The sequence below is a fragment of the Lichenostomus cassidix genome, chromosome 13 (assembly GCF_008360975.1).
Source record: "Lichenostomus cassidix isolate B80296 chromosome 13, HeHo_3.0, whole genome shotgun sequence".
Taxonomy (NCBI): Eukaryota; Metazoa; Chordata; class Aves; order Passeriformes; family Meliphagidae; genus Lichenostomus; species Lichenostomus cassidix.
The window spans coordinates 13,155,522-13,166,945 of record NC_139494.1 but is presented as its reverse complement, the minus strand read 5'-3'; the positions used below and the strand labels follow the sequence as shown (position 1 = coordinate 13,166,945).

The following is an 11,424-nucleotide window of genomic DNA, read 5'->3' as shown; positions in this document are numbered from 1 at the left end:
AGGAATATTTGCTTTTGCTGCTTGGAGACGATTTTATCCTGTTTATGCTAAGATATAAAGGAACATTTCTTGTGCATTTTCGCAATCTCACTGGGAACCAAGAGTGAACCACTGAGCAAAAGGGCATTTTGTAATAGAATCCAAGTCCACAGCACAGTACTGGATAACTAGGGAATTGTGGAAGACCAAACAGGGCTGATCCAGCATGGGCTGCCCTTGGGAAACCTCTCCTTCAGGTCCCATTGCTTGGGAATCTTGTGTTCTTTGAAGCCTCAGGGTTCACTGCCCCTTTCAAAATGTGTTAGTTCTGTCCCTTGCTGAATCTATATTTAAAACTTACCAGTGGGTAAAACACCACTTATGGATGCTGGAGATCTTGGCTCTCTGAGCTTGGCCCTGGGGGTGAGCTGGGATGCCTGGTGAAAAGGCACCTCTGTGTCTCAGCTTTCCCAGATGATAACTGGGAATGAGGATATGGGAAGGGAAGTCCTTCCACTCTGTGACACCAAGTGCTCCATAAGAACATGACATTAGTGGGTGTAGTTTACCTCATAAATGTCCAAAGCCCTTTAAACCTCCTCTCTTTCCTCCTTCAACAGGCTTTTTGGACTTTTTGGAGGAACTTAGCAGGTCCCTTGTGTGAAAACTGAGTGAGAAGCATCTTAAATGTCCAAGCCTCTGAAACAGCATGGGAGCTCCTAGGAAAGCTGATCCTGGTAGGGATTTTTGGACCAGTGCTGGTTCTGAGTTTTCTCTGAGCTGGCCATATCTTCTCTCTCTGTATAAACAAGCTAAAATCCTCTAAGGGCCCTCATCAAAAAAAATAACCCCACAAGACTCCAAATAAAGCAAAATCATTAATTTTGAACCCAATGAATATTTAGTTTCCTGACTCTTGGGTAAATATTAGATAGATTCCCAATTTCAACCTGAAGCAGTTTATTTGGCTGCTGTTCACAAGTCAGACACAGCAATAATCAAAGAAATCTCTTTTGATTCAGGTTGGGTAATATTGCCTGAGGGGTAACATCATTTTCATTTCCACACATCCAGCACTGGCACAAAACGGCATGGACAGGTATGAGAAATGGATCATGGATCCTTGGTGCTAAAATTCCAGCTGATAGTTTCTTGGTTTTTTGTGTAAATAATAATTACCAATAAATATATTGCTTGAAAAGAAGAGAATGTGAAAAGAAAAACACCATTGCATTTGATAAAGCAAAATCCTTTGCAGTACTGCCAAAAGAAAAATAAATAAAAGAAAGAAAGAAAAAACAAAGGAGAGTGAAAACAAATATAGCTGTTAAATAAAAGATCCAGGTACCAAAGAGCAAAATTTAATGAAAGCCAAAACTGTTAAATATGGAATCCTGTTGAGAAAAAATGTCAATGTCTTCAAGAGTTTTACCATTACTCTATTTTTAAGAAAAGTGTAGTAAAAATACATATTACAAGTTTACATTTTCCACGCTTTTGTCCTATTCATATATTTTTTTTTTAGATTTTTTTTGTAACCCCTCCACTGATCAAAAGCCTTTGACAGCTGCATCTCACATCTTCATGTCACAGGTGGCCAGTTCTAGCACTGCTGCTGCTCATGAGACTGTCCAGCTGCTGTCACCTGCTGCCATGGGGTCCTGTTCCTGGAGGAGGTTGGGGCACTGGTGGGTACCAGCATCCTGTTCCCAACACACTGGCATGGCATGGCCTGGGACACAACAAGAGCTGGGCCAGGAGATTCGTCTGAGGGCTCTGGGCATGGAGACAGGAGCTTGTGGTGATAAGGATTCTTCCACTTGTGCTAGTGTTACACAGAACTGAAGTTAAAATTAAGAAAAGCACGTTAAAAATAATGATAAAGTACAGAAAACGTCCTGAAGTGGTGTTTGAAGTGGCTGATAACAGAGTTCATGTCCAGTGATGAGAAGAGAAGCTCACAATGGTTCCCAGTGGTGGAGAGAGGAAAACATTGGCACAAAACATGCTCTGCCCAGGCTCAGGACCTTGGCTCTGACTTGCTGGTCTCCAGATTGTTGCATGACAAGTAGATAAGTGGAGCAGATGCTTCAGACCAGGCTGGTGTTCAAGGTGGTAAATGTATTGCTCTGCACAGTCATACACTGATGGAAACTGGAATTCACAGAGCTTCCAGTCCTGCTTCCAGATTCTCCTCACAGACCATTTGCCTGCACCATTTTCTCTTCACCTTCCTCCCTTCTTTCACGGCTCCTCTCTTGCTGTGTTGCAAAAAAAATGGAAAACAGGGAAAAAAAAAGAGAAAAAGCAGCTCAGAATGCTCCAGTAGCAGCTCAGTCCCTGGACAGGTGTTTGTTATACTCTGTGAGAACCTTAGAGCTTCATTTGCCATCAGTTAGATGGGACCAGGCTAAGTGGGCTCACTGTGGCTCCTGTCCCACAGATCTTCTCCCTCACCAGATGTTCTCCTGGGAATCCTTCACCTGAGGATGTCACACCCCTGAGGTGTCTCAGGCCCACCAGGGTGGGAATCATTTGTCTGTCCATGCCAGAGATTCACAGAATGAACCTTTTGTGTGGTTCTGGAAAACCATTCTTGCCCCCTTGATCTCCTTGCCTGTGGCTGGACCCCGAGCTGCCTGTCTGGCACTGTGGGTTTCTGCAACACCAAGTTTGGGGTCAGCAACCTGCTTTCCTGGCTTGTGGGTGCTTCCCACTCCCTAAGGATACAGCTGGGAATCTGCTACGGTTGGCTTTGTACCCAGACAGGCCACAGCTTGATGGGGAGATGGAGTGTGACCAGCACTGATGCTATTGAACATCATGGTTGCTTGAGTTAAGCTCTTGTAGGATCTTCTCCTTGGTTTGCTTCAGCAGCTCCTTCCAGGAATCCATTCTGGCCAACAATCCACAAAATGTCCCTCTGAGTTAGGAAAGAATGGCCACACAGGGATTTCAGAGCAGGAGGGCAGGGCTGTTCCTGCTGCAGCCCCATGATTTCTAGCTCGTTGCGCTGGTTAACTGGCAGCTGTCTAGAACTGGAGATGGTCTATTCCCGGCTCGAGGTGGTTCCCTTATGTGACCACCAGAAAGGGAGCACACACAGAAGCTAAGCAATGAAGAAATGGTTCACAATTGCTTATTAGCCCCCAAAAACCTGGGTGGGAGAGTCACACGTGAGGGGAATACCACATTCGCTTTCCCTCTTCAGCAGCCAACCGTGATCTTAGACCAACCCTCTGCTCCAGCCTGCCACTCTCCACTCCAGGCATGTGATTCTCCTCTTGAACTGCCACTCATCCTCTCTGGAACAATTTCTGCTTTGTCCTCACGCTACCTGGGGTTTCCAAACTCACCCGTGACTTTGCCCCCTGTGAAACAGCCTCGTGGTTTTGTTCAGGTTTCTTCCTGCGTCGAGTCCTTCCTGCTGCAGGGAGAGCCAGGGGCAGCTCTGTCTGCCTCGCTGAAATAACTCCACAGCCAGAGTTCACCACGGAACAACGAAGGCAGAATCACGATGGACAAAAGAGGTCAATGCTGCTGCCCTGCAGTGAGTTCAGCTTGCCACGTATCGGTTTTTCTTTTTTGCTGTTAGTAGCTCAGACACTGTGGTTTGCATCCCAAACTAAACCAGATTGAAGGACTGAGCAGGGAAGGGGGAAAGGGCTGATGTTACCCTGACACCACAGGAATTAGTAAGAAAAAATATATATATTGCACACACTAAGACTTATTAACAACCAAGTTAAAACAAAATGGCATAGTCCTCGTTAGTGTTCCAGTGGTTCTTTGATCAGGGATGGTTCACGAGTCTGTAAAATCCCATTACACTCTCCTTATTGCAGTACAGACCTGTTTCTGTTCTCCTGCCAGTGGATCTGTTTGCAAATAAAAAGGGAAATTGACTTGATTTCCTTGAGAAGATCCATCCAATTGTCCCTTCTTCTGTCATCATCGTTTTTCTTGTTGGTGTTGGGTATGTTTTTTGGCTCTGGAGGGGTGGAGTTGGGCTGCCCCTGCTCTCACCCAGGCAATGGGTCAAAAGGCCAATTATAATCCCGTGGCTCCCAGGGACATGCCAGTGCTGTGGCTCATGCATGGGATCGTCTGCATGGATTTGGGGAAATCGTGGCTGACCACACGTCCATTTTCTCCACTGCCTCCTGCTGCAGCCGGCCTGGGAAGGGTTGATGTCCGTATGGCTTCGTTGATTGATTGCTGTGGGATTAAACAAAAACCCTTTTTAGGAAAGACGGGGGGGTCTCCCCCTGTCCTTAGAAATGTTGGATAAATTACAATATTAACCAGTGCTGTCTTTCTGTCACTGTTCTCCCCTTCCTTGTCTCCATTCAGACTCTCACTCTCTGCATGTCCCCAGTGCATCTGCTCTGTTAATTCACACCTCTTCTGCATGCAAAATTAAATGTTTCAGCAGTATTTTGGGGTTTAAAGCATCAGTGCCATATGCCAAAAACCTCTTCGAACTCTACAACATAAGAACAGTCATCCTGGATCTGAGCAGAGGTATTTTACACACTTCCCCCATAGAGATGCTATTGCTACTCCAGGACTGTTATGCATGGTGGACTCTGACTCACTGCAAACATATGTTTAACTCTCCTCGTGTGAGAAGTTGAGCATGTGCCTATGTTTTTGTCTACACTGATGACTGAGGTAACTAGGAAATGCAAGCCTAACTCAGGAAACCACATTTCATCTTCCTGTTCCAGATACATTCAAAACATTTGCTTTCAGAGACCTACGGAAATCACCTGTTTAGAACAATTCAGCTAAAAGATAAAGCTAATTTGGTTTTTTTTGCATTCAAGCTGTCTCTAAGGGCACCATCATTCTTTCTGGACTGGGATATTCAGGTGAAGAATTATGCATAAGAGATAAATCTGGAACAACTATTGAAAGCCAGTCTTAGTGCCTTGAACAGCCTCCTGGGCTGGTGGGATGTGCAGCTCACCCAGGGAACCTGTAAGAAGGTGTTCAGCAGAGGCTGGGGTTCAGAAGGGCTCTGCTGACTGCTCTGTGGGCAGCCAGGGACAAGCTGGTGGGAGCCAGGGAGAAGTTTAGGGCTGGGGTTGACACTGGGAGCAGTGATTTGTTCCCACAGGGCTGCTTCTAACACGGCAAGAGCACCACAAGCTCACCCTGATGGGAGTTAGTGGGTCATTCCAAAGAAGGTGAGGGAACCAGCAGGGCAGAGTCTCCTTAAGACTAAGACTATGCAGCTATTGCATTCTGATACCTTTTTGAAGTTTATTTGTGCCATACCTAGCTTTTCAGTTGGCAGAAATTATAACCTAATTTTTGATGTTCCATGGACATAATTTGCTCATATTATTTTACCCCTGTGCCCAAGGGGTAAAAGGCTCTCATTGCCTGTGGAATTTCCTGAACCTCCATGGGAAAAGAGCTGTAGCACATTTTCAGTGCATTAGAAATGCCATTATTGCTGACAAAACACTGAGTGTGCTGTGAAATGGCGACATAAACCCCCAAAACCAGTTGCTTACTTTCCTTTGGATTCTGGGTGATTTTCAGTGAAGTAAAAACCTATCTGGATTTTTTGACACTCACTGCATACTTCATAGGCTCATAACGAATTCCATGCTCATGGGAGGGGTCAAGATGAGGAAGACAAGGGATGTGTTACTCATCCCACTGCTTCCTTGTACACTGTGATATCTGTATAAGGAATTGCCAAGATATACTTGCTCCACAATGCTGCATTAAATGTCTGTCCCCAAGGCTCTCCAACCTAACCCACTTTTGACACGGGTTTTGATACACTCTGAAATTCAGGCACACCAGAATTTAGGGCTGAAACAGATCTCCTGGGCTGTAGGAAATATGCTTCTGCAAGACCATGACAGGGTGGAGTTAAAAAAAACCCAAACATTACAGGAGACACTGGAGGCCAATTTCTCTCAAAGAGGACCCTTAATTCTGGAATTTGGAGGCCCACATAATCCATTCCAGGGCAACAATGCTCTGAGCATACATTGCTGTTGTCAGCCTGGAAATGGTGCCAGCAGGGTGCCAGCAAAGGGAACAACAGGATGTGAATCATTACTGCGCTCCCCCAGTTTTATCTTGCTGTTAAGTGCCTGGGTTTGGGGATTTTTCCACATTGCAGCAACGGCTGTATCACACCAGCCCCAGCACACTTCATCCGTGCTGCACACACCACACTCTGCCTTCGTTAATTTTAAGGAATTTCAATGTGCTTCTGCTGCTGCTTGTGCTATGATTTTGCTCTATATCTGGATTTTGAATTAGCATCCTGCCACATGTCTGATCTTGCATCAGCTCCCCATGACAGCCCACTTGACCCTCTTTCAGCTTCCTCAGCTGCTTCCTATCCCTTTCTAGCAAGCTGAGTGACACAGCCACTTCATTATCCCTATGTCCTGGCTTTCCACCCCTGGTCTGGGCTGCATCCGTGTCTGAAGGCAGCTCTGGAGCCGGGGGAGGATCAGAGAGAAGGTGTGAAGGGCTGTGGAATGGGTTGCCACCTTCATCCGCTTTGATTCACTTCTGGACTTGTAACAAAACTCGATTAAGGCAACCAGCATGGCGAGTCCGAGCCCACCGATGAGGATATAGAAAACCCCCGCCACGTTGCTGAGACTCAGAGCACTCGTCTTGTCCTGGAAAAGAAAAACAGGAGAAGGGAGGGGAAGGAGGGCACACGGGAAGGAGAACAACGGAATTAGTATGGAATTGCTCTGGGAAGGATGCTGAACAATATAGCAGAACTGGCATTACATCATCTTCCTCTTTAAACGAACAAGTGACATTTCTAAGAGCATTTTTTAAATTTTTAATTCAGTGTCTGGTAAAGCTAACGTTTCCCTCACACAAACAAATAAACATTTCCTCAGCAATGTGACTCTTTGTAAAGGTTTGGGATCTCTATTTTTCAATCAGCTAACTTAAATGCTTGTTTTACCCAAAATGTCTAGTTTGAATTATTGATTAAAGGAGGAAAAAAAATTTGAAGTTTTCCTCCTCTGTGACATTTGCTTGTCCCTGATGTCTTGCCTGAAATAACCTGTTCTCTTGGAAATGCTCATTCCTTCATTCCTAGATTGTTTCCCCCGCAAATTCTGTTGCTCAGCAACACATCGAAGTGGTTGGGCTTTTCCTTTTTTCTTTTTTTCCTTTTCAATACTGGGGTTAAGGTGACACCTGAGCCGTCCTCAGAAACTCATTTGATTTCTATGTAATAAGGCAGTTATTTCATATGCAATCAAGACCTGCTGATGCATGTCTAAGATAATTATTTGGTTGAAAATAAATAGGGCTATTAATGAGCTGCAACTTTCAGTCAGCAGCTACATTCTGATTTTCCAATTGCCTAATGAATTGTCACGGCTCTCTGGGAAAGAGACAAGGCTCAGAAAGACTCATTTTACTGCAAGGTAAACCAAGTTCCCACATCTAACCCTGATGTCAGCTTTCAAAACCTCCTTTTTGATCAGGTTGAGTTGGGAAATGAGGATAACCCGGGCAGTGCCAGGATCCCAAACTTGGCTCAGCTCCATGTGCAAGGCTCCAGTTTCTAGGACAGGCTTTCTCTAGGGTGAATCAGGCAGAGTCCCCTGCTCCGTGCTTGCTGCTGCTCTGCAATATTGACTCGACACCTATTTGCCAGTAGAGATTCCCCAGGGCTCAGTGCAAGTCTGCTGGAGCGACCAGAGCCTGAGCAGCACTGACAGCCCTGCTCTGTGCACGTGGGAGGAAAATTGCATGTGGCTCATTTCAGATGTAGCCACACGGCTGAAGGATAATATCCATGGCTGCAGAAGTGTCTGCAGCTGGTACTGAAGCCTCTGCACAGTTCTTGGTGTTCTCCTCTGCTGCTCCATGGACACATGGGCTGGTGGGTGGCACAGCCTGTTCCTTGCCCTTGCAGGACACTTGATTCACTTGCTTGGCTTGGCAGGTTTTACAAGGAGCAACCCACAGATTTTGGGAAGGGACAGGATACAGGAAACAGAGAAATATATTGGAGTGGTGTTGAAAGGGTCCAAACTGGAACACCAACATGAGCACAGAAGGTTTGGATACAGGACAATCTGCCTGACGCTGGTACAGACTTTTGGGCAAGTGTGTTTTCCAAAGAATTCTGTCTTCTTCTGTATTAAGGTTTGATGGCAAGAAAGTCAGCCTTCAAGGCATGAAAACATCTTAATTTTCACCATTAAAAAACCCCCAAAACTCCCGTAGCAGAAGAGAATGTTTTGTTTTTTCTTTTAATTAGAAGAAAAGTGGGTTCCAGTCAAGAATGCTAAAAAGGTATTTCTTCTTCTATTTCTCCTTCATCTGACCTACTGCCCATGCAAGCTTCTTCTCAGCTGGATCTCCCACTGTGGGCTCCATGGGGAGCAATTTCCCATGCAGAACCCTTTGCTGAAAGATGCAGAGGTTGTCATGGGGCCATCCCTGCTGAGTTTCACTTCCTGGAAAAAACTCCACAAGTGATCTCATTTCCTGTGCTTTGCTGATTGATCACTTTATCAGGGGACTTGCTGCTGTCACCATGTGCTGGTGGGAAGGTTGGGTTTCTCCCTTGTATAACCTTCATGCACTGGTCAGGCTGTAATCTTGATGCTTCCTGTGTGCTCTCTGTGATGAGAGGTTTCTGCAAATAGCCTCCTAATTTCTGCAGTTTCAATATTTGGAGGATTATTTATCTGGTCTTTTCTAATCTGCCTTCATGCAGTTTTTCCCCCAGGCTTGACTGTGTATTTGTTCAGTCTTCTCTGCAGATTGTTGGGTGTACTTTTAAGCACCAACTGGGAAATGCTGGGAGTTTTTTAGAGTAGATAGAGAAAAGCAGAGCAATTACTATGAGGAAACTGTATTGCAGCATATCAGGTACTTTGCCTTTTTAAATTCAGTCTGAAGAGGCTGCCCCAGATTCAGGGAGGGATAGAGAAGGGGGCTGCCCTCCTCAGCACCCTAATCTTTTAGCCTGGGTCCTTAATGAAATATTGCTGATTAGCTCATGCTCTCTGCTCAGAGGGAAGGATGGGGACAGGGATGCAGATGGAGCAGCCTGTTTATCTGTGTATTAATAATAATTGTCAGCCTGTACTTTCACCTTGATTTAACAGAAGGAGATCTCCACAATATCAGGAACACCCAAACTTTGTGCAAAAGGATGACACAGTAGAGAAAACCTATTGATGCTCTGCCTCAAATAAATGGATCAGTGCAATCCATACATGGGTCTTTGACTTGCAGCCATAGATCCTTAGGAAATCTGTCTTCCTTGGTTCGGTTTGGCATGGGAATACACAAATTTCATGGTTTATTTGCCAGGGTATTTATTTCCACCCCCATTTTGGGGGTCATGGAGGCACCTCCTCAGCTGGCTGCAGTGCCAGAGCAGTTTGGCAACCAGGAAAGGCTGCTGGTTCTTAATCCCCTCTTTCTTCCTCATGCCAGCAGCAAAACGACCAGTAAGAGAGATGAGATGACCCAAAGCACTTTCCTGCACCACCACTACAATTCATTTCAGGGCTGTTATGTTTTTCTTGCATTTACTTTGCAGTAGCATTATTATTGTTATTGTTATTACTCTTATTACTGCTATTCCTCCTGTTATTACTCTGACAATCTGGATGAACAGAAATTTGTCTTATCCAGAAGGCAAAGGAAAGCATTGTGAGGCACAGTGCTGGGCAAAGCTGCAGGGAGGGAAAAAGCAGCCTGAGTTTCACTTCTGCTGTCCTAGTAAGGTTTCTCCCAAGGAGCCAAAGGCAGATTCCTGAGGAATGCTGAACTGCAGGAGCACAGCTGATGGCACAGCCTGCAACAACAAACAGGCTAAGAAATGAAACTGCTCCTGTGGTAATGCTTGACTTCTTGCTCATCCTCTTTTAATATCCTTCTTTTTCCTTCCCTCTCCCAGCAGGACATGCAGAGATGTTCTTTGGGTGGCAGTGACATCTGGTTGCTCCCATCAGCTGCAGGATCAGACCAACACAAAGGGTCAAAAGCCCTGAGTGCCCCACTGAGGCTCTGCCTGCTGTTTCCGTGCATGATCCTGCCCTAGTAATGCTCATAATAACAAAAAAAATCTCAAATTATGCTATGTGCTTGAGGGGACCCTCCCCTCCTCTCTGCTCAGCTCTGTGACACCAGATGCTCTCCTGCAGAGCTGCCCATCACTGAACCAGCTTGTTAGTGGGAGTGTAAATGTCACTGCTCGTCTCCCGCAGCGGCAGAGCCCTGACGTGGGGGGAAGATTGGCAGGTGAAAAGGGAAAGAAAAACCCATCTTCCCAAAAGAAATAAACTGTCTTCCCGGCCTTGTTGCTGCAGCAACCAGGCACCTTCCCGTCTGTTACTCTCAAACATGGCACCGTGTCCATCATGCCCTTTGCCATCATTTAATCCTCGTTGGCTGACAAGCATTAGGGCCAAATTTGCCCTAATTACCCAGTTTCCCAGCAGGGTTGTTCCCTTCTGTCACCCTGTGTGAGCAGCACAGTGTGGTGGCACCTCGAGTTGTTGCAGTCTCCAGAAGATGAACTGTCCTTAGAGCAGTTGGCAGCTGCAGGAGTTGAGCTTTCACCCCAAAAGCTGGGCAGACTTTAGGGGGATAAGGCCTGAAGCTCAGCAAAGAAGTGCTGGCCATCATCTCAGAGTGCTGCCAGGGGATGTGCAGGAGCACAGGGATGGCTGGGGATGAGGCTGCTCAGTGTGAGACAACTTTGATTTCACAACCTCACAATGTCCTGCAAAGCCAGGGCAAGGCAGTATTTGTTCCTTTTTATTTTATATATTTTTTTAAACAAAACCAAAATTCTTGCTCTCAAGAAGAGGACTGGGAGATGTCTGTCTTTGATAAAGGTCTTTTAATTGCCTCACACACCTGGGTATGCCTGAAAATAGGTTATACCCTGCCATCCTGATCTAAAAAAACCTTCCTTTCTCCCAGTGCCCTGCAAAAGCCCAAGGAAAGAGGAGAATCACATTCATTTACCACAACATTTATAGTCTACCTTGTCATTACATTTCAACAACCCAAGGCATCCCTTGAAAGCCCATTTCATTGCCTGCAAAAATCCATCCTGGTCTTGTTTGCAAAATAAAGCCCTTCTAGGGAAGTGCCTGTGTCTGTGCAAGTAGAGGGGAGTCAGGAAATCTGGGAGACAGGACCAGGAATTGGTGGATGGTTTCTAGCTATGTGCAGTGCTGGAGGTGAGTGTGTATGGGAAAACCTCGAGCCTGTGGGAAGGGGTGGCTGCTGCGTGCTTGCAGTGGGGACAAGAGCAGCAGGGACATTGCTGCCCAGTGCAGGACACTGCCTGGGGTGTCCCATTGTCTGGCAATACAGCTGGGGCCATGGTGGTCCTGGATTGAGTGTCCAGCACCTTGGATGCAATGACACATCAAAATATTGAGCAAAGCAGGAGTG

General features: G+C 45.9%; 1 protein-coding gene across 3 annotated transcripts in view; it reads right to left on the bottom strand.

The window, feature by feature from the left end:
* Positions 1-1,318: 1,318 nt before the first annotated feature.
* GRIA1 (glutamate ionotropic receptor AMPA type subunit 1) overlaps positions 1,319-11,424 on the bottom strand; it is a 118,004-nt gene continuing 107,898 nt past the window's right edge. For 2 of the 3 annotated variants that reach the window (XM_085073772.1, XM_085073774.1), the window contains exons 15-16: positions 6,507-6,641; positions 1,319-4,218 (exon numbers count right to left, since the gene is read on the bottom strand). In XM_085073772.1, the coding sequence (XP_084929898.1) occupies positions 4,030-4,218; positions 6,507-6,641 (324 nt within the window). In that variant the 3' untranslated portion in view covers positions 1,319-4,029. Of the gene's footprint in view, positions 4,219-6,506; positions 6,642-11,424 lie in introns of those variants that run through there. The other variant, XR_014854924.1, reaches the window with a different exon arrangement.